At 54.7% G+C, this 22671-nt stretch overlaps 3 protein-coding genes across 3 annotated transcripts; 2 read left to right on the forward strand and 1 right to left on the reverse strand.

The window, feature by feature from the left end:
• Positions 1–6804: 6804 nt before the first annotated feature.
• On the forward strand, positions 6805–10133 carry gdh-1 (NAD-specific glutamate dehydrogenase; the record flags this gene model as incomplete). Its single annotated transcript, XM_037317083.1, has 3 exons — positions 6805–7072; positions 7128–10047; positions 10103–10133. 3 exons carry the CDS (start codon positions 6805–6807, stop codon positions 10131–10133), a joined length of 3219 nt encoding a protein of 1072 aa, XP_037185713.1.
• Positions 10134–11171: 1038 nt separating this feature from the next.
• On the reverse strand, positions 11172–13808 carry vrtB (Malonamoyl-CoA synthetase vrtB; the record flags this gene model as incomplete). Its single annotated transcript, XM_037317084.1, has 3 exons — positions 11172–11283; positions 11348–13077; positions 13593–13808. 3 exons carry the CDS (start codon positions 13806–13808, stop codon positions 11172–11174), a joined length of 2058 nt encoding a protein of 685 aa, XP_037185718.1.
• Positions 13809–19891: 6083 nt separating this feature from the next.
• Positions 19892–21859, forward strand: lcb2 (Serine palmitoyltransferase 2; the record flags this gene model as incomplete). The annotated part of the gene is made up of 1 exon (XM_037317085.1): positions 19892–21859. One exon carries the CDS (start codon positions 19892–19894, stop codon positions 21857–21859), a length of 1968 nt encoding a protein of 655 aa, XP_037185719.1.
• Positions 21860–22671: the final 812 nt, after the last annotated feature.

The raw sequence follows: 22671 nt of genomic DNA on the forward strand, positions 1-22671 counted from the left end.
GTCCCGAGATGTGCTAAAGAAAGCAGAGTGTGTAGCAACTTCGGGTCCGCCTCAGTGTTGGGGACCACGTTTGGAGGCAGCAGTGGACTTTGGGACTTGATGTTGGGACAGTCTCAAGTGGGGAACTAGCCGTGGGACATGGAGGCTCTGCCTGTGTTGATTACTTGATATTTTCCGGGGTTGACGACGTTTGAATGCATTGGATCGGACAGTTCCAGGATGATGTGCGAAGTAAGGCGAGTCGAGCAGCTGGGCTCATCCGTCAAACGGCATGTCGATTGAGTTTGCAGAGGCCTCCTCGGGGGGCATTTGGACAACAGGCGTGAACGGCGTAAATGGCCTATTGGGTTACTCGATTTGGACGAGCCATTTTGGCCCGTTATCAAGCTGCAACTGCCGGGCGAGTGAGCGGTTTCTTTTGTCCCAGGAAACATGTTGCTCCCGCAAAGGTGAGCAGAGGTAAGTGACGGATCACAGAAGACCATTCCTCATCGGAACTGATGCGGCAGAGAGCGCCCGTTGGGATGCAGAAGACAAGAAGGAGGAGGCCTCACTTTCCCGTCTTGAAAACGAGAAGGCAATGGAAGATGGAAGGCAATGGTTGGGAGCGATTGGTGCATGGATACGCAATCCGGCGGCCGGCAGTAATGCGGACTACGATGCCGCAATTCCTGCAACGGCATTGCAACTCCTCAACCGAACTCGCCGCAGGGGGCGACTGGGGGAGGACACGTATGTTGTGACCACGGTCCAAAGTATCGTCAGTTTTTGTTTTTCTGTTTTTCGTAGGGATGCTTTGAGTCACTCTGGACAAAGACGGTGTGCGTGGAACCCCGGGACCCGGAACTCCCATACATACCCAGTGTCTCTCCATCGTGACCTGGAGCTGGAATGATGCCATGGCCCAACAACCCTGACAGTAGGAAATTAATTTGAGGCATCGTGACCTCGTTTCCATCAACATATGCTCCGGCATCAAGGGGAACGAGAAGAAACCGAGCAGAGTAAAAACCCGGGGGAGAGCAGAATGCACAAGTGACGATCTGAGTTTTTCCCGGCGCCCCCCTTGTGGCGGTGCAGGGGTCATCAGCCAGCGCCAGCCCGTTGTCTGCTTTCGGAACGGCGGTTGGGGTAAAAGTAGTAGCACCCAGCCAGTGGCGGCGGCGACGGCAGCAACGGGGGAAGCAATGTGCGAAGTTACATCACGGGAGCCGTCCACAGCTCAGCTCAGCTCAAGGTGAAGTATTCTAGAACCTGGAGCGAGCCCAGGCTTGTGCTCGGTAGGGGATGTATGTAGATCCCGTGTTTGTCAATCAGGTACGGTGAAGAGCCTGGCAGAAACAGGTGCTTTCATATTGCACCTACCTACCTTAGACTAGACACCCATTCGTGGTTGGCCTTGAGCTTTCCAAACGGGAGATCAAGCCGACGTTGTCTCTTCCATATCAAGTACCTTGTGGATTATGCGGGACAGAAACAACGAGAGTTGTCAAAGGTAGGGGGGGGGGGGGGGGGAGCAAGCCACCAACGCCGCGTACCCCATTGTTTTGTGTGTTGTATTGACTGTGTGCAATGGAATGCGAACACACACCAACTCGCCGAAGACGACATCCAAACTCCCATAACAACATCCACCATCGGTGATTAGTACGCAAGCCCGCAGGTGACGGCGGCGGCGGCGACACAACCCCGAGCATGTTCGTGGACAGTAAATTTTTCATTCTTTTTTGGACGAAACAAAAGGCCTTGCCAGAGCGCGTGACGAGGGGTCAGACACCGGCAGTGTTTTACAATGGCTTTTCCATTTGGTAATGGCGATGCGGGTTCGCGGGGACCTCGATGGTCGGGGCCCCGGCCGGCTGGGCCAGACTTCCATTGGTGCCGGTGCAAATATCTCCCATTCATCGCGCCTTCGCGGTACCTAGTTACTAGTACCACGGGGCCAAGAAACTGGGGAAGGGAAAAAGGGGATTTCGGGACTTCAAGAAAGAGAGCCTGGGTCAACTTGGTATCAATGCCTGCCTGCCTTACCCAGGTAGGGGCTTGTCATCCCAGAGTCGTCGTCCCCCAATGGGGCCAAGTCGGTCTGTCCCGTGGCCCCTCGAATGCTGCACGATCAAGTAATCTGGGGGTAATGGAAACTGGCATCCTACGCAAACGCTTCATCAACAAGTGCACGCCTCGTGGAGAGACCAACGCCGCCATGGTTAGGCGGGGTTTGTGGGGTCAGCCGCCGCGCTCCCGGGCCATTCGGCGTGGCAGAGCGGGCAGGGCCATCCCCAACATATGCCATCTCGTGATCCTTTCGTCTTTTCTGGATCTTGACCGTGTTTGTATGTGTTGTTGTTGCTCTTACTCTTACTCTCTTCCCCCGTCCCGTCTAGGTACTGCGTAAGGGCCCTAGCTTGTTGGGGGGTTAGTCCGATGCCCACAACCTGGGGTAAGGTGGGCGCAAAAGGGGTCTCGGATTTGATTGCTGCGAGGTGGTCTGGTCTCTCTCCTCTCCGTTGTTTTTGGGGAAACTGGGGATTCCGGACCCAGGCGTACACTAATGGAAACAACATTAGGGACGAACATGGCTTGCTTCGCTGGTTGTGGACTTGTTGTAGAGGTCATTGGGCTGGTTTGGTTTGACAGGGGAGTTGGCATGTCCAACCCGCGACTCGAGTCGTAACGGGTCGAAAGGTATGTACCTACATTTTGATGTGTACTTTAACTTGTGTGATTCAAGTGTACTTTTGCGAATACATCTTTTTTTCCTTCTGTTATCTATACGTTTCTACTTTTAAATTGCTCGATTCTCTTACACTGGAGACGGTCCAACTTCTTTGCAAAGTGCAACTACATGCCGGGGTGGGAGTCCATCTTGGGGGGCCACGAACAGACTACAGTGGATGTCAAGACTGGGCCGGCGCTGACGAGCGGGCGTTTTGAGCTGCAACACGAAAGAGGCGGTAAAAGGGCCCAGCCGAACCCGACTCGGGGCGGAGGTACTCGAGACTTGCGGATTCTGGACCCGGATCCCGTTACGCGACGCTGTTTGACGCTCTTCAAGGCTGCGTAACCCAAGATTCCTGAGTTGGGATGTTGGAAAGCAGGTACAGAGGTACCGCCGCGTCTTGTCACTGTTTCCTACATCTTTAGTTGTCGTGTTCGCGACATGGCCCTGGTGCATTGCGTTGCATCGAGACGGTTGGCAAACTGGATGAAATTTTGGAAAGACGCAATTTTTGGATGTTTCCATACAGTGTACATTTATATGCTGTACGTACCATTTTCTAAAATACAGGTTTTTTCATTGCGCATTGGGATATAAGGGAACACCGGACGGCGGGCCACCCAGTGCCGAAGATATTCGGGGCGGACGCTGATAAGGGATGATGACTACGAAGAGGGGCCCAGCGGTCGGATAACCGGGTACGCACAGGAACCAGATATTAAATTTTCTTTTTGGTACACGGGGCTGGCTGTTAAAAGACTGAACGCCGGGGCGGAGAGGCCGGCTGGGGCTGCCCGGGTTTTGTTGCTGTTGACTTTTTTTAGAGACAATTACGAGTTGACTCTAACAGGGGTTGAGAGGAAAACGATGCTACGAGCAGAATCGAGTTAGGCTGGCCATGCCTTGGGTTGTCCTGGTGTGTGTATTGCTCTGAGAGTGAGTTGTCGTGTTGTAAAAGGCGGGTTGAAAGGCGGGTTGAAAGGCGGCGTGTAAGCGGTTTGGGGCTGGGTGTCGGCGGGATCTGCCTTCTGACATCAAGATCTACGATTAACCTGTCTCCCTTTCCCACCGGCCCGGCTAAGGCAGGCCTGGTTGGCGAGTGGCCTGCAACTCTGTTACGGGCGGCGCTTACCCCCTAGCCACCACCTCCCTCCCACTTACTGCGTATGCTCGCAGAGAACGAAGTAAGTACACGTACCTGGCCAGTGACGGGAGCAAGAGCATGGGATTCACAAGAAAAACGTCGGATGCTTGCTCCGACGCTTCATCGACGGACGAACGAAACACACAGTGGCAGACGCAAGGGAACGAAAGAGAAAGCGGACGAAAAAATTGCAACAGGAATCAAAAACGAACTGTGTGGAGAGAAGAGCCTCGAATAGCCGGCCAAGATGAGTGTTGGTAGATACGTATATCCGTGCCTGGAAGAATACATCGACGTGAGGTGAAAACCGCTGTGTCTTGCTAGGTAGACAGGTATGTCTACAGAGCAAGGTGAGGCGAGGTACTTGGAGACTTGGTTGTCGTCGCCGAGGAAAAACAAGGTACCGAGTACGTACTCCATACCTCACGGTGCTTACCTACCGGCCGGTGGCATCGTGGGCTCCCCAGTGGAGGTTTGGGCCCTTGGTAGTTCCTTGGTGCCCCTCCATTGGCGCATGTGATGTGCCCCATGTGGCAGCTCCCAGGCCTCATTTGCTTCAGCAGAGGCTCAGGTACCAGCAGCAGGCCAGTCCAGCCCCGGTTCGCAGCGGGCGGCCTGCCCTGTGGCCCTGTGGACGACGGTGAGGGTGAGGGTGAGGGTGCCTCAGCTGGAGGTAGGTACCTCACCTACCTGCCCCTCGCCGTACCTGTCGAGGTCTGTCTGGAATACCTCACTTACAAAAGGTACATAGCACCCCAAGCCAATCAGAAACGCTAGTTGAGGCTGATGCCTACTCGAAACGGCTTAGACCATAATTATTTGGTAATAGTTGGGCATTTGTGCTGCAGGTGAAGTCATCATCGTGATCGAATTCTGTCCCCAAAGGAGTCGTGGGAGCTCACGAAGCTGCAAGGATGCAGTCAACGTGCTTCCCTTGAGGGGGCAGAAATGCACGGGAATCATTGCAATTTTTTTTTTTTTTTTTTGCTTCTCTACTCCAATTTTTTGGAGAGTCACCTGGCTTTGCTGGTCTGGTCCGGCTTGCTGGGGTTAGCAAAGCATGGCATAGCATTGCAAAACAGACGATACGTAACTCAGGTCACTCTGTCAGTCTTCAAACAGGTCCCGAGTATAAAGGCTACTACCGGCCCTGTTGGATCGTGGGTCTCTGGTTCCTGATCGACTTTGTTTTTTCTCATCATCTCCCCCCTCCTCCTTCTTCAGCTCAAAGCCTCACCAGCAGGTTCCCTCCTTGGGCTATCCATCTATCTCTATCTCTTCCTCTTACATACGTTACCTTACATACCGACTTACGGTCCCTGACCTCTCACCAGCGTCTTCAGCCCTCCCCGACGCTTATCGCCATCCATCTTACATACGCCGGCCTAGCTCGGTTTCCCCTTCCCTCGCCTTGCCTTGCCTCTCCGTGCCTCCGTCCGTCCACACCCAAGGCGTTCACAGCCCTGTGGCCGTACCTACCGCACCTCTCTGTCCCGAGTGTCCGCCCGCTGCTGCTATTTTCAGCTGAACGCAGACTGGACCTGGCCAACCCAAGAACCTAGCTTCAAGGGTCCTTATCTCTCCACCGCGTGCCCCTCGGCGTCGCCACATCAAAAGTCACCAACACCACCACGGCAACAACCACATCCATCAACATCAGCTTCTAGCCGGTCGGATGGCTGTGTTGTCCGGGATCCCCATTACCTACGTCAATTGACGCACTTTAACCGCCCTCACGCCAATTTGCGATTCTCTCTCTCAGGAGTAATCAGGTCCTGCTGAACACCCGTCACCTACGACTTACAAGGAAACTCCCTCGCGCTTTTGCTCGCGGTAGCTTTCCCTCGTTGACGCGGAAAACGTATATATCGTCCCCTCCAAGCTAGCTTTTTCTGCCGCCTGGAGATTCGGTACTTCCTACGACACCTCTCACCCCTGACCTCATCCTTCATCCCGTCTTCGCGTTCGTCGGGCGCCCCCTTTCAGAGCTGCAATTGCATTGGCTCCCGGAAACGAGACATTCTCGGTTCTTTATCATCGCAAAAATCCAGCGACAACAGGTTGCCTGGACCAAGCAAATTGCCCCGCCGGATCGCCTCTCCGAGACTTTGACATCAGTCGTCGTCGGGTGCACCATCCCCAACAACCACCCCCTACGCGATATTTACACTCCTCCCCGGAACCGACTTTTTGTCTCTGTTCCTCGCCCATTCTTCTCTCGACCCCCAACCAACCAGACATACCGCAAAAAGCAGGTATCCGAGCCCATTGCTTAGCTCTGCGCCTGCTTGTCACCTGGTCCCGTATATTTGAATCGGATCAGCATTGCACTAGCCTCCCGAGACGCAAGGTACGTCCGTCCACGTTCACGGATTCTTCCTGATCGCATCGCCCATTCCCACTCCCCACCCCCTTGCCCTACTTTATTTGCCTTATCAGTACATCATGTTTGTCCACGTACGAGCGTCCAGCGGTGAAGCTTCAATGCTCCTCCCGTTGCTCTCTCGATTCCTGCGTTTCCCTGAGAGATGGCACCTTGCACCTTCACCTACACTTGCGCCTGCTCCTGTACCTGCACCTAGACAGCTCGGTTCCATTCCCAGCCGCCTTCTAGAGAAGAAAGCCTGCTCTAGATCACACGAGCCACTACCGATCCCGGTTTTTGCTACGGGCGCTCCAAGAGCTGAGCTGTTCTGTGCTGCCAGCCAGTCCGAGGCTGACTCACTCTCATCATGTAACTCTCCTGGTTGCTGCGATGCTTCGTTGGGTCGTTGTTGGGCCGGCTACTTAGACCTTTGGGTCGCCGCCCCTTCTGCTCAGCTTCCCTCTCGTCATCCCGTCAAACCCAATCCTCTCCCACCACCTCCCGATCCCATGCTGCTTTGATACAACGCCTACACACACAATGTTGGCCTTAAACGTCAATACTGACCTTCCGACCATGGACAGGTTTCCTAATTACGAGGATATCTCCCCCACCGAGGAAATAGGCGACATCATGGCGACCGCCGCCCCCCCTCGCAACAAGATGCTGGGTCAGGTCCAGGCCGACTCAGCAGAGAGCAGCCGCGGCCCCTCTCCCCAACCCACACATTTCAGCGTCCCCATGGCTGCTCGCGCCAACGGCAACGGACACAGAGTCCTGCGCTCCGCGACAGTCGGTTACGTTGCGCCCACCTTCGTCGGCAAGCTCGAGCAGATGGACCAGGGTAAGTCCCGAGCTTCAAAACTATGGCTATTGAGTGATGCTGACTTGCGTGTTAGTCCGTGGACTTCTCAAGACTAACGGCTGGATTCCCGAGGTCCTCGTCGACGAGCAAGTAACGTGGTTCTACGACGAGCTTGGCATCGACGATGTCTACTTCAAGATCGAGAGCCCCGAGGTCATTGCGAGCCAGATCACCTCCCTGTACGCCGCAAAGGTTGCCGCGTTCGCGCGCGAGGACAAGCGCGAGGAGATCAGACTCGACATGGAGGCCCCAGACCACGCCATCTACATCGACACGAGCGAGCCCGGCAAGACTTCGATCGGCGGCCCGCGATACGAGCAGAGACTCGAGGCCAAGTACCTGGACCACGTTGGCAAGACCAAGTTCCGCGTCGAGACCTTCCGCTCTCCTGGTGTTTTGGGCGCATCGCCCGCATCCAAGGCCACCCTTCGCTGCTACTTCGTCTACCAGTGCCTCTTCAAGCAGAGCCCCGAGACGACCGACCCTCACGAGACCCGTCTCGAGGTCATTGCCGACCACGGTTTCCTCCAGAAGGCCACCAACAACACCAAGCAGATCTACCAGGAGATCATCGAGCTTGCTGTCAACAGAACCGGCCCTGTCATCGAGGTCTTCGACATTGAGGGCTCTGCCGAGAAGCGCCTTGTTATTGCCTTCCGCTCTCGCACCGCCCGTGGCCTGTTCTCTGCCCTTTCTGACCTGTACCACTACTACGGTGTCACCAGCTCCAGAAAGTACGTCGAGCAGTTCGCGAACGGTATCACCGTTATGAGTATTTACCTTCGACCTGCTATGAACATTGAGGGCAACTTCCCTCCTCTGGACCAGTCCATCCACCAGATCACCAAGGAGATTTCTCTCCTGTACTGCTTGCCTCAGAACAAGCTGCACTCGCTCTTCAGCACTGGCGAGCTCTCCCTCCAGGAGACTGTCTACGGACACTGCGTCTGGGTCTTTATCCAGCACTTCCTGAACCGTCTGGGTTCCGAGTACGTTTCTCTGTCCCAGATTCTGGACCAGAACAACCCGACCCAGACCGCTCTCCTGTCCAAGTTGAAGCGCCGCCTGAGGACGGAAACCTTCACTCCCGACTACATCCTGGAGATTATTCAGTCGTACCCTGGCCTCGTCCGCATTCTGTATGCTTCCTTCGCCTCGGTGCACCTTGCCGTCGGCCCCGACTTCGACCGTCACTTCATCGCCCCCACCCCCGCCATCGAGGTTCTGTCCGATGCTAAGCTCAAGGAGCGCATCACTCGTGATGTCTCCAACGAGCACGAGGAGATGGTCATGACTGCCTTCCGCGTCTTCAACAATGCCATCCTGAAGACCAACTACTTCACTCCTACCAAGGTCGCCTTGAGCTTCCGCCTGGACCCCTCTTTCCTCCCCGAGATCGAGTACCCCAAGCGTCTCTACGGCATGTTCCTGGTCATTGGCGCCGAGTCCCGTGGTTTCCACCTCCGATTTAAGGACATCGCTCGTGGTGGTATCCGTATCGTCAAGTCTCGCAGCAAGGAGGCCTACAGCATCAACGCCCGCAACCTCTTCGACGAGAACTACGGTCTTGCCAGCACTCAGCAGCGCAAGAACAAGGACATTCCCGAGGGTGGTTCCAAGGGTGTCATCCTGCTCGACCCCAAGATGCAGGACCGCGCTGAGGAGGCTTTCGAGAAGTACATTGACAGTATCCTCGATCTCCTGCTGCCTGCCTCTTCCCCCGGCATTAAGAACCCCATTGTGGACTTGTACGGCAAGGAGGAGATCCTCTTCATGGGTCCTGATGAGAACACGGCAGAGCTTGTCAACTGGGCTACTCACCACGCCCGCTCTCGCGGCGCACCCTGGTGGAAGTCGTTCTTCACCGGCAAGTCGCCCAAGCTTGGTGGTATTCCCCACGACACTTACGGCATGACCACCCTGTCCGTCCGTGAGTACGTCAAGGGCATCTACCGCAAGCTCAACCTTGACCCCTCAACGGTCAGGAAGATGCAGACCGGTGGCCCCGACGGTGACCTGGGTAGCAACGAGATCCTCCTCAGCAATGAGAAGTACACTTCCATTGTTGACGGATCCGGTGTCCTCGTCGACCCCAACGGACTTGACAAGGAGGAGCTTCTGCGCCTGGCCAAGGCTCGTGCCATGATCAACAACTTTGACATGTCCAAGCTTTCCAAGGACGGATACCGCATTCTCTGTGATGACAGCAACATCAACCTGCCTACTGGCGAGTTCATCTCCAACGGCACTACCTTCCGCAACACCTACCACCTGCGTGACACTGGTCTCACCGACTGCTTCGTTCCCTGCGGTGGTCGCCCCGAGTCGATTGACCTGATTTCCGTTAACAAGATCATCAAGGATGGCAAGTCCACGATCCCCTACCTGGTCGAGGGCGCCAACCTGTTCATCACTCAGGACGCCAAGCTCCGCCTCGAGGAAGCCGGCTGCATATTGTACAAGGACGCCAGTGCCAACAAGGGTGGTGTCACCTCTTCCTCCCTTGAGGTTCTCGCCTCGTTGGCTTTCGACGACGAGAACTTCCTCAAGCACATGTGCCACGACGCCAAGGGCCAGGCTCCTCAATTCTACCAGGACTACGTCAAGTCCGTCCAGGAGAAGATCTGCGAGAACGCCCGTCTCGAGTTCGAGGCCATCTGGCGCGAGCACGAGGAGACTGGTACTCCCCGCAGCATCCTGTCCGACAACCTGTCCAACGCCATCACCACCCTAGACGAGGAGCTTCAGCACTCCGACCTCTGGAAGAACGAGCAGATCCGCCGCTCCGTTCTCCAGGACGCCCTGCCCAACCTCCTCATCGAGAAGATTGGTCTCGACACCATCATCGAGCGCGTCCCCGACTCTTATCTGCGCGCCATCTTCGGCAGCTACCTCGCCTCGAGGTTTGTCTACCAGTTTGGCAGCCAGCCTAGCCAGTTTGCTTTCTACGACTTGTAAGTTACCACTATGAAACACAAACCACAAGACAGTTGACTAACTCCTTCACAGCATGGCCAAGCGTATGTCCAAGATGCAATAGAGGCTCCCTTTTGGGACTCTAGAATCGGCGCAACTCTGTTTTTCTGTTTGCATGATATAGGATAACTTGAATTATTGGGGGTTTGTTAATGGCTGGGATACACGCATGGGTGGTGCGAAGAGAAGAGAAAAAACAAAGCATGGGAAGAGAAGGAAGACAAAAAGCAAGAGAGGGGCACTGTCCCCCCTGCACGGACGAATGCATCATAATAGGAGTTAATGGGTATGATTATCGTCATGACTAGCCTGGTCACAGAGATGGCCGACTTTTTTATCAATATCAATATTTCTATGTTCACTCTGCCTTTCGACGTCACGTTCTTCGTCTTTCGTGATAGCAGTCATTTTCCGAATCTGTGATGATCTTGAGCAAGGTCTGTCTGTTCACGATGGCATCACGAAATCCGTCAAATATCCTAATATCATGGCGTTCAATTTTATGTAACCAAGATCCCAATCACCCAACAGCCTCTATCATGTATTACAGTGCCCCCAGTCTCAAGTCTGGGCCGACACATTCTATCATCAGTAACCATAAGAAATGCCATCTAGATTCGCAAGGCAAGGCCGCAACATGAAGAGATGTAGTCGAAAATAAAAAGGACAAGACCCAAGGCGGACTCTAAACTCACACCCTCCCCTCCTCCGACTGGCTTACCGTCCATCCTCCACCTTCGAACCCGAACGATCGGGTGCAGAAGCACTAGTGGGCGCACGCATGTATATCTTCCCCCCGCCCCCCGTCCTCGGTCCGTTCCGAAAAGTGCAAAAAGACAGAGGCAGGCAGGAGGAGATGGGCAGACAGGGCCAGGCGGCGCGTGGGGGTCGCGCTGCCCATCTTTACAGCGGCCCACCCACCCTCATTTTGATAAGTGAACCCCCACGCGGGAGATGAATTGGGGATGCAGCAAGGCGGCGATCACGCGACAAATCTCTCTTCCCCCCCCTTCTCTCTCTCCACATGGCCGCATGTATGAGAGACTTCGTCACCACAAACCGGCCCAAAAGGAGCAACAACGAAAACACAATATTAGGTGACTTAGTTCGCCGCGGCCCACGCGCGGAACCACTCCAGCGCCTCGGGGTTCGCGACGGAGGCGTTGGTCTTGATGTTCATGCCGGAAAGGATCTGCTTGACGGCGACTTCGATCCTACGCGGTATGTTAGTCTAAAGCAAGCTCAAGTGAGGGAGACAGAAAAGAAGGAAACACTTACTTCTTCCCGTTGCCCGTCTTGGGGATGCCGCCGCCGCACTCCTCCACGACGCCGGGGACGTGTCTGGGGCTCAGCTCCCTGCGGATGACGCTCTTGATCTTTGCCCTCAGCTCGTCGTCGAACGTCTGCCCGGCCGCGGGCACCACGAACAGGCAGACGGTCTCGTCCGAGTCGGTGGCGCGGCGGCGGCCGACGCAGACGGCGTCCTCGACCTCGGCGGGGAAGAAGCGGGTGAGGATGTTGTAGATCTCGGCAGACCCAAAACGCACGCCCGCGGGCTTGAGGACGCCGTCGGAGCGGCCGAGCATGACGAGCGAGCCGGTGGCCGGGTTGGGGATCTTGACGAAGTCGCCGTGGTGCCAGACGGCGCCCTGGACGTCGCAGATGTCGGCGAAGCGGTCGAAGTAGGCGGCGCGGTACTTCTCGTCGCCGCCCGGGCCGAAGAAGGTGAGCGGCTGGCAGGGGAAGGGGCGGACGCAGACGAGGTCGCCTGGGTGGGTGGGGTCCGGGAGGGCGCCGCCGGAGAGGGAGTCGACGGCGCGGATGGCCATGCCGAGACCGGCGCACTGGATCTCGCCGACGCGGACGGGGAGGAGCGGGCAGGGGGCGCCGAAGAGGGAGATGATGTCGGTGCCGCCGGTGATGCTGGCGAGGTTGACGGTGGCGGGGAAGGCTTTGTAGACGAAGGAGAAGGTGGAGGGGGGCAAGGGGGAGGCGGTGGAGTAGATGGCCTCGAGGGCGGAGAGGTCGATGCCGGGCTCGTTCACGGGGTAGACCTGGGCGGCCTCGAGGGCGGCGAGGTAGGCGGCGGAGGTGCCGAAGTGGGTGACGCGGAGGGAGGAGAGGAGGCGCGGGAGGGAGAGGTGGCCGTCGGGCTTGAAGGGGGAGCCGGAGTAGAGGACAAGGGTGGCGCCGACGGCGAGAGCGGAGACGGACCAGTGCCACATCATCCAGGAGGTGGTGGTGTAGTAGAGCATGCGGGAGCGGGAGGTGAGGGAGCCCTGGAGGAGGTGCTCCTTCTTGTGCTGGATGAGGGTGCCGAGGGCGGTGTGGACGATGGCCTTGGGCAGGCCGGTGGTGCCGGAGGAGTAGAGGATGTAGAGGGGGTGGGAAGGCGGCAGCTGCTCGAAGTGGAGCGGGACGTTGGGCGCGGATGCGAGGAAGGAGGTGTACTCCTCGGCGGCGACGCCGGTCGTCTTGAGGCCGTCCATGCCGAGGTCGCAGGCGACGTTGTTGATGACGACGACGTACTCGAGGCCCTTGGGCGCGAGGGCCCTGACGATCTCTTCCGTCTTGTCGGTGCTGCTCCACTCCTTGCCGTTGTAGACGGTGCCATTGTCAGCGAACAGGACCTTGGGGGAGATCTGGGCAAGGCGGTCGAGGACGGCGCTGACGCCGTTGTCCGGGCTGATGCCGGTCCAGATGGCGCCGATGGCTGCTGCTGAGAGGGAGGCTACGAGGGCCTGGTGGTGGTTGGAGACGAAGCCGGCGACGATGTCGTTGGGGCCGAGGCCGTGAGCGCGGAGGGCGGCGGAGCAGCGGCGGACGGAGTCGCGGAGGTCGGCCCAGGTTGTGGAGACTGAGGGGCCGAGTTCGGTGGTTGTGATTGTTGCGACGGCGGTGGGGTCGATCGGGGTGTTTGCGGGGAAGAGGAGGTTCTCGGCGAAGTTGAGACGGGAGCCGGAGAAGAAGTCCGGTCGGGGGTACATGGGCGCATTGAGAGGGAGGACCTGCGGACAAGATCAACGTCTGGGATGGGATTTCGGCAATTTCCCATGATGATTTGATCATCTTGGGCGGCGAAAAGCTTGGGCGAGACTGAGAGTATGGCATGACTCGAGAAGGATGGGATGTTCGTTATGCAGATGAGGGGGAGTGCTGGAAAACGCAGAGCTTTCTGCTTTTGCTAGAGCTTGCATCCAAGGTTTGTTGATGAGGGGAGCTTCTGACGAGGGTTCAAGACACTGGTGGCGAGGGTTTGACATCGACGATTCAGCGTCCTCATCTCCGCTGTTGCTCCTCTTGCTGGCACTTGCACGCATAGGGGCGATAGAGTAGAGTTTGGATCTTCATGGTGCTCTCACACCACATCTCACACGCTGGACAGTCTCCCATTGATTTCGTTGGTATTGGGATATGTCATGGCGTACCAAGCAGGGTGAAGCAATGGGCAATAGGAGGTTGAAGCTCGGCTCTTCTTGGTTTTGGATAATGTGTGATGGACGGAGCGAGTGGCCCGGCGTACCTTGTCGAAGGGGGTTGAGGCAGTGATGCCGACAAAGTGCCAGACCTCCTCCCAGAACTCGGCAACATTCTCAATGGACCACTTGTAGAGACCGGGATAGTCGTTCAGCTGGAGGCCGTACTTTGAGTTGACCTTGAGCAGGAACGCCCACATGGGAGTCGAGGTGGGGTCCGGGTGCCTCCAGAGCTCGTTGCGTGTGACGCTGGTGATGGTCATGATGGGCGGTTATCGTAGCCGGTGAGATATGGAACGAATTGGGTGATTAATTGACTCGCTTGGCTGGATGTGCTTCGAGACGACCAAGCTCCTGGGCTATCCGTATCACCTGCAACGGGTCGTTAGGTAAAGAAGGTCGGCGGTGGGGAAAAAAAAGCAAAAGGTGTTGATCTGCGATTCCGGAGGTGGAGGGAGCAGCAGGACGGGAGACGGGGAGTGAGAGAGAATGGAAATTGTGCCGTCGCAATCCGACGGGTCAGATTCCGAGGGACGATTCCGAAAAAAAGGGTTGAGGCAGGCACGCAACCCCCAGAAAGAAAGAGCACGCCGGAGTCCGGGGGTGGGGGGAAATCTGAGGGATCGTCCACCACCAAAGAGCCCGCGTTCCTGTTCCTCATCTAAGAAAGGGGATACAGTGCAGAGCAGAGAAGTCTGTTCAGCTGGCTGGAATGCTGTTTCGCATTGGAGCTCGGGCGGTGGCTTTTGCTCCGGTTCATCATTCATGAACCTCTCTGCCTCTGGAGGCAAGGTACTTGGATGCGTCAATTCCGCGGTGGACATCGGAGGGGGACCGTGATGAACTGTGCTCAGTATCTCTGGTACCTGCAGATGCTCGTGTTAGTGCTGTGTTAGGTAAGGCACCTGAGCTACTGCGCAGTCCAGTTTGACAAGCACACGACACACATTCACATACGCACATAATTGGAGAGGCATGCTAGCCCATGCGAATGCAAGGCACGCTTCGCCCAAGACCTCGGCTGGCACAGCTCGAGTGAGGCGTTCATGGCATTGCAGACTAGCAAGAAGCAAAGCCACGCTCATCCCGCCCTGTGGCTGGTGCGCTCTATGGCATTGCCATGCGTCCTCCCCTCCCCCGCCTCGATTCGTCTCAACGGGCTCGATGCCCGATAGCTGCGATCGAATTCCAGGCGGCGCCAAAGCGGCCCTGGGAAACGTCTCAGTATGCCCCATGCTGCTGGGTAGAAGCCTGTAATCCGGGGTTGCAGTGACAGCTCACACACACACCTACCCACAGCTTGACAAAGTAAACACGAACAACACTGCAAACTGGGCCTTTGTCATTGGCTGCGCCGAGGGTTCCGGGGCAGTATCATGATCTCTCTCATCTGTGGCGAGGCGGGCAGCATCGCATCGAGGGGCAATCGAGATTTGGAGATGAGTGGTGGTACAATACAGTAGTAGTGGTGTTTCTCTCATGTGCTGTGTAAGATGAGCAAGAGATTGAAGGGGTCCTCGAAGAAGAAAGGACACGGCAGAATAACATTGCAGAAAGCAATGTCGTTTGTAGGTCTGACTGCAACCTCGTGCGAACCCGGGAGAAAAAAAAAAAAAAAACTCTCAACGGTCGAGTTGATGCCATGCGACGATGTTGAGACAGTCTTTCGGGCCCGCGTTCGTTCGACAATTCATCAGCTGACGATCCGAGCGGCTCTCACTCCATCGTCGCTTGTTCGATTACCTGCAATGGATTGCTGTCCCCATCGTCAAGTTTGCGCGCGCCCTGACTTTGCTTTACAGTCTCTCGACGTACCTGCGCACAAACAACACGACACATCCTTGGTGCTGCGTGTAAAGACGTGGATCGTGGCTCGCGCGTCGTTCATCTAACGGCCCTCAAATGCCAGGATCAACTCTGCTCTCTTGTGGTCGGTGAGGCCTGGCGAGGCAGGGCAGACTATGCATACAAGGACACTTGGTGGTGGAGAGACTGACGAACAGCATTGAGTTGGGCAGAGACGGCACAGAGTAGAGAACACTAGTAGTGTAACACTGCGCTGGGCGCATTGCTGAGCAGACGCACGACGAGTGTAGATTTTTTTGCTGAAAAAACGTCACTTTCTTCCGCACCCCTCCTTCCCGCGGAGGCATCGGACGGCGTGTTGAATAAGAGAGGGCGGTTTGGCGGCAGAGACGAGCAGGGAGGTCCCATGACGAACTTGCCATGCTGGCCAAGCAAGGCTGGTTGGCGCTGCTGAAGTCGCAGCCATGGATAGGGCGGCCACGGAAAGGAAATCGCGAACTTGGACGTTTAGTCTACTTGCGGGCCGTTCGAGGCTGCAGAACAGAGCGGAAGAACGGCGTCTTGCTGTGTGGTTCGCCACGAGTGGTCTGACTTCAGAGTGGTGGAAGCTCTTGTTAGCTCAGCTTTCTTCCCGTCATGCACACCATAGGGACCTTGGTAAGGGAGCTGGGTGTTCTGCGAGGCTGCATTAGGGCCGGCACCATGTGAGATGTTGGTTGCAAGCAAGCATTTACAGATTGCGCCGGTGCCGCTTACGTTTGGGTCTTGCCATGGCATCCGGAGGACTGACTAGTGCTCGTTGATGCCGACGATGATGCCTACCTTACTTTATTACAACCTGGACAGAAGCGGGAGCGACAGGAAAGAAGGAGCAACGGGGCCCGAAGTCCGTCATGTTTGTCCATGGGTTGGTTGGTTTTGTCCGGGGGTGTCGGTCGGTCTCAGTCAGCAGTCTTTGATCCGCTGCGTCCGTCTCGGCCGTGTCGTCCGGGCAGCCTGTCAGATCAGAGCCAGGCGCGGGTGGTGGTTGGCCGCCCCTCCCCCTATTTCCCGCGCGTGATACGGTGACATGGCTGCCGAGAGCAGTAACGCGCCGGGGACAGACGGGATTTGCCCAACAGCCGAGATCACCTCTGCTGGCCCTCTGCTGGGTCGGAGAGGCGGCAGTGGATTAAGCTACGGGCAGAACAGGGCCGCTTGTTGTGTGCTCATTGCCCGACAAGGATTCCCGCCGTTGCATTGAGTCCCACAGAGGGTCCTGATATTGGGCGAGAGCAACATGAGGCCGACCAACTATTCTTTTTCTTCTTTTGCTATTCGTCTTTCAAGGGGAGGAAACAGAGTTGCCAGGCCTTGCACTTTCACTTTAAAGTGATATAGTGTATTAAAGTGTATTTTTTAGAAACTCTACTAGTACGTAGGCTACTTTTATAGCTACTCCCTTTCCCTTTTCATTTCTCCCTTTTTATTTTTAGTAATTAAAAAAACTATAGCTATTCTTATACTTATTTTATTTATATAGTTTTTATATTATAAAATTTCCTCTAATTTATTAATATTTTCTTTAAATTCTTTATTGTTAAGTTTTTATAAAATTCTTATTTATTAATATATCTATTAAAACTATAAATAGATATATTTTATATTTAATTTGTTATTTTATAAGTATAAGAGATATATAGTAATGTATAAAATATAGATAAAATGTTTACAATAGTTTTTATAATTATTTTTAGTTATAATATTAAACAAATACTATTAATAGACTATTTAAATTTATATTCATTTTCTTTTACTATCTAGATAGGGAAATATTTTAATTTTATTTAGTTATTAATTTATTTTATAATTAGTATTTTAATCAATATAAATTTAAATATAATAAGTTAATTTTATTAAAAATAGTTAATAAATAGAAACAAATCTATGTATTTTTTCTTATATAATTTTAAATAGTAAATTATCTATAAATTATTAAAGTTATTAATAATATTTTTACAAACTTAAATTAAAGCTTTTCTAGTTATTATAAATAGTATTATAATACTTAATAAGTATCTATTAAAGTATAAATAGAATTTTTATAGTATAGTGTAAACCTCTATAAATTGGATATAGCTAGGTTTAAAAGGTAGAAGAGAGTTGCTAGGCCTTGCTAGCGTTGCTTGATGCTTGACGGACGGGGGGGCAAATTGGGCTCTGCTGGTTGGACGGGGGAGCTCACAGGGTGGTGCGTGTGGTTGGACTTTGCGGTTGCTGGTCGTCCAGAGTTGCATGGATGAATTGGCAAGCAAGAGACTGGATGGGGCCCAGACCGGAGGCTAAGAGGACGATTGAGACAGGAGGAATGAATGCCTTCAACGCCGACATGGATCAGAGAAGAGGCAGACAGCAGCTGAAGCGAGGGCTGCTTGCAGCAAAGAGCAGCACGCAGTTACAGGGCCAGTCCGTGCAAGTCGAGCAGCGGCCAACCCGGACCTCTCGGGAGACCAGCAGGGGTGGGAAGGAATCAGTCGTGTCGAAGTCGATCATCAAAATTGATCGAACGCGCTAGAGGGACAGCAGCCAGAGGTAGCAGTCCCCATTAATCATGACTTGATCTTGCCTTGAGGTAAATCAAGAAGTACCACTTTGGTGTTGCGTCCATAGAAAATGTACTTGCAGAGTACCCTTTCTTGTTGCGGCCTCAAAGCAAAGCCCGCCAGCGCGGTAATTTTCCTTCATCGTGGACCTTTCTCGTTATTGTTTTTTTTTTTCTTCCTCATCGGCCGTCATCTTAATTCTCGGCCCTTCCCTCTCTCATCCGTTTCCCCTCTGCTCAAGCCTCTTCTTCTTCTTCTCTTCGTCTCCTCATCCTCCTCCCCCTCGGTCTCTACCCGTCCCTCTCCTTCAGCGAATCCCCTCCTCGCCCTGGAGAGACTGGACTCCTATCCACAGTCTTCTTTGTTTCCCATATCTCCGGGATTCAAACACACAAAGGAACAACAACAGCAGCTTACTAGCATCTCAACAGCAAGGAGTGACGTAGCAAATAGGCTTCTGGCCGTTTGCTAAGTACTGCTGCTGGCGGAGCGCTACCTCCCGAATAGCCCGACGGACAGCCAATTGCAGGGCGGCGCCGCACTGTAAAAAGCTCAAAAAGCTCAGACACCCTTCTGGACCGTCCACGAACAAAAAGAACCCGCCCGCGTACCTACCCGCGTAAGGCACCTACCTCGACACCCACTCTTCGCCGCCGGGCTAAGGTACCTCACCCTCACCTCATTCTCGGTGCAGCAACAGCAAGCAAGAACATTGGAAGAGACCAAGGCCTCCCTCTCTCTCGCAGCGCCCACCCGCACCAATTTTAAAATCACGGGGCGGCCCAATCCCATCGCGCGACCAACCGAAATCGACAATCCGTCTTTCGTCTTTTTTTTTTCTCACTCGCCCCTGGCCAGTGTTACAAAACTTGCGAAAGAGCAGCCAGCTCCCACCTTCTTTTTCCCCCCTTTCCCGTCTCCCCGTCCCGACACCGATCTTCACCTTGAGATCTTTCCACGCGGCAGTCCCCAAGGCAATACTTTCTGCCCGACAACAATATTTTTGCGCCACTGCAGAGCCACCAGATTCGCATCTTCTCTCCCCGCCACTCTCATCAAGGCCATTCAACAATTCCTGCTTTTCTCAAGCATTCAATTGCAAGCAGCGAAATCGAAGCCGTCGCGCAGCTAGAAGTCACTGACGAAAGAGTGTCATCTCTGCAGCCCGCCCGTGCAGCCGACCTACACCACCTCGTTCTCCAAACCACGACCCGACACAACCTTTCCAGCCTTCCCGAGGGTAGCATTCTGCTTACAACAGCAGTCTCCAAAGTCCTAGTGAGTAATGACCGTTATTTCTCATCACAATCGTCGCAGGCCAGCCCAAATTCGTGGTTCCGGCACCTCGATAGCTCCAGTGGCTTGTCAAGCGTCCAATTTAGCGCCTCCTTGGGCTGGTCGTGCTTCCCATCAAACCCTCGGCTCAAAAGTGTCGGGCGCACAGCACTCACGCCTTGGAGACAACTGGAGAGAGACGCAGGTGCAGGTGCAGGTGCAGGTGCAGGTGCAGCTGGTGGATGCCGGAGCCTTGGTTGGGCCTTGCGGTACATGGCCTGCCCCCAACGCCCTGCCCTGTCGGCTCGCCCTCTCAGTGGTCGCCTGCTCCGCGACCGCGTGTGCGCCACTGACACTCTGACCGACAATTCCCTTTTTCCTCAGACCTGCATCTTCTGTGCCTCTTCCAGCACTTCCGGCGACTCCATTGCAACTGGCTCCGTTTGCTGACCGACTTCTTCTCCTCTAGCAACTTCAATTCCGCCCTCATCATAGAACTGCATCGCCTCTGTCTCTATTCACCTCAATTCCAACGAGCGCGCCTGGTCCTCTAGACTCTCGATACCCCCCTTTTTCGCTTTTCGCAAATCCAAAGCACCTGTCCCACACAGACTGCCAAAGCGCATCTCAGAGCAATGCCCCGGAGAATTGCGAATCCCTTCTCGACCTCCCATTCCCCCGCAATGCCGCAGACTGAGAAGGAAAGGAGACCTTCTCGTTCCGGCAACCGGATCACCAACTTCTTCACTTCACCAAAGGGCGCCAAGGATAAGGACCACCAGACTGCCCAGCAGGCTCTCTTGGCCATGCAGCAGCAAAATATTTCTTCCACCCAAATCACTCCCTCCACCATCTCCCTGCCTACCATCTCTCTCTCGACCGCCAACGCCAACGAGCCCGACAACAGCGAGCCCCCGACGACCCTCTTTTCGCCTCCCTCCGCCTTCGAGACGGAGAAGAAGCGCCGCTACGATGCTCAATTCGGTCCCCTCTTGCATCCTAGCCACCGCTACGTGAGCAAGTCCAACGATGGAAAGCCTCTCGACCCGCCCATCATTGATGAGCCGCCTTACTACTACATCCTCACCACCTACATCAGCTACCTGCTCCTCATTCTCTTCGGCCATGCTCGCGACTTCTTCGGCAAGAGGTTCGGCGACAAGAAGCACTACCAGGCTCTCAAGCCTCAGAACGGTTATGCGCCCTTGAACGAGGACTTTGACAACTTCTACGTCCGCCGACTCAAGATGCGCATTGACGACTGCTTTGCCCGACCCATCACCGGTGTTCCCGGCCGCTACATCACCCTAATGGACCGCGAGTCCAGTGACTACAACCGAACTTACAACTACACCGGAACCCACACTGAGACCCTCAACATGAGCTCTTACAACTACCTTGGCTTTGCCCAATCCGAAGGTCCCTGTGCCGATGCCGTCGAGGAGTGCGTCAAAAAGTACGCTCTCAGCACTTGCAGCCCTCGCGCCGACGTTGGTACATCCGACCTGGCTCTCGAGGTCGAGAAGGAAATCGCCAGTTTCGTCGGAAAGCCCGCTTCTATGGTCTTCTCCATGGGTTTTGTCACCAACGCCTCGTCCTTCCCTGCTCTCGTCTCCAAGGGTTGCCTGATTCTCTCTGATGAGCTCAACCACGCCTCCATCAGAGTCGGTGCTCGTCTGTCCGGTGCCGTCATCTCGTCCTTCAAGCACAACGACATGATCGATCTCGAGCGCAAGCTCCGCGAGGCCATCTCTCAAGGACAGCCCCGCACTCACCGCCCGTGGAAGAAGATTTTGGTTGCCGTTGAGGGTCTCTACTCCATGGAGGGAACCATGTGCGATTTGCCCGGTATCATGTCTCTGAAGGACAAGTACAAGTTCTATCTCTTCATCGACGAGGCTCACTCCATTGGTGCCATCGGTCCCCGCGGACGTGGTGTTTGCGACTACTTCGGTATTGACCCTAACCGTGTTGACATTCTCATGGGTACCCTCACCAAGTCTTTCGGTGCCAACGGTGGATACGTCGCTGCTGAGAAGTCCATTATCGACAAGCTGAGGAGCACCAACGCCGCTACTATCTACGGCGAGTCGCCCGCCCCCTCGGTTCTCATGCAGATTCTGGCTTCCCTGCGTCTCATCACTGGCGAGCTTTGCCCTGGTCAAGGTGCCGAGCGTCTGGAGCGTATTGCTTTCAACTCTCGCTACCTCCGCCTGGGTCTTAAGCGTCTTGGCTTCATCGTCTACGGCCACGACGACTCCCCCATTATCCCCGTCATGCTTTACAACCCTGGAAAGATGCCCGCATTCAGCCACGCGATGCTTAAGCGCAAAATCTCTGTCGTTATTGTCGGCTACCCCGCCACGCCTCTCATCAGCTCCCGCGCTCGCTTCTGTGTCTCTTCGGCTCACAACAAGGAGGATCTCGACAGATTGCTCCAGGCTTGTGACGAGATCGCCGACCAGCTCCAGATCAGATTTTCCACTGGTGTTGCTGGTGGCGCCGAGCCCCTCCCCGAGGGTGTCACGCCCGAGACGGAGAAGGAGTGGCGCAAGGCGAACGGTCTCGAGGGCGTCTACAAGCCTCCCCGCTGGAAGCTTGAGGACGTCATTGCCCGCGGTGTCCAGGATTGCAAGACCATTCTGCGATAAAGCCTCCGCCCTTTTCATGTTCAAAAATGTTTGGCGACGAGTACACATTTCACGACTGCTTTGACTATTTGGTCAGACGCTGACGAGGTGCGGACTGGACGGGGAAACGAAGCAACGTCCTTTGATGGCGGGGGGAGAGGGAGTTCGGTGCACTGTATTCACTTCTGTTGGCATCGGCTTGTTTGCATGATACCTATGATATCGAGTGTCGTGTGTCTCTTATTCCTTGACTGGGATGCCTGCATGGCAATGGCGTTACGGGAGTGATGGTTGGATTAGCGAACGAATTCATGTGCCACGGCACCGAAACTATATAAATATTAGTATTAGGCTCCTCGGAGCTGAGAAATTTAGACAACTAAGGCACCTTAGAATAATGTACACACAATTCTTGAATCATTGAAAGTTCTGCTACATCTTGGCTGTGAAATCAATACCCTGGGGGAAGAGGGAGGTTTACTTTGGGGAGGTGACCGCAGTCTGATGCTCCGGTAAGAGTAACACCAAACTTGTCCTGGTCATGTTGGCTGAGGATATTTTGCACTATGTCTCGACGATGTTGGTAATGCCTGGTCGTGGATAACTTGCAACGTCCATCTCGACAAAGCGATTTCTTGGATAGTCACCTCAAGTATACCATCATTAGACGAAGCCATTGTGTTCTATACATCCTCGAGCTGAAAACATTAATGGGGTGGGAGGTGGAAAGCCGGTCCATTCCGCCGTTGAAGAGATGCTAAGTACAACCAGCATAGAACAACACCACATGAACAAGCCTCCTACACGGCAACAGTTCTCTGACGGGAGCTTTC

Source organism: Colletotrichum aenigma, assembly GCF_013390185.1.
Source record: "Colletotrichum aenigma strain Cg56 chromosome Unknown KSG_Cg56_contig01, whole genome shotgun sequence".
In the NCBI taxonomy this organism is placed as follows: Eukaryota; Fungi; Ascomycota; class Sordariomycetes; order Glomerellales; family Glomerellaceae; genus Colletotrichum; species Colletotrichum aenigma.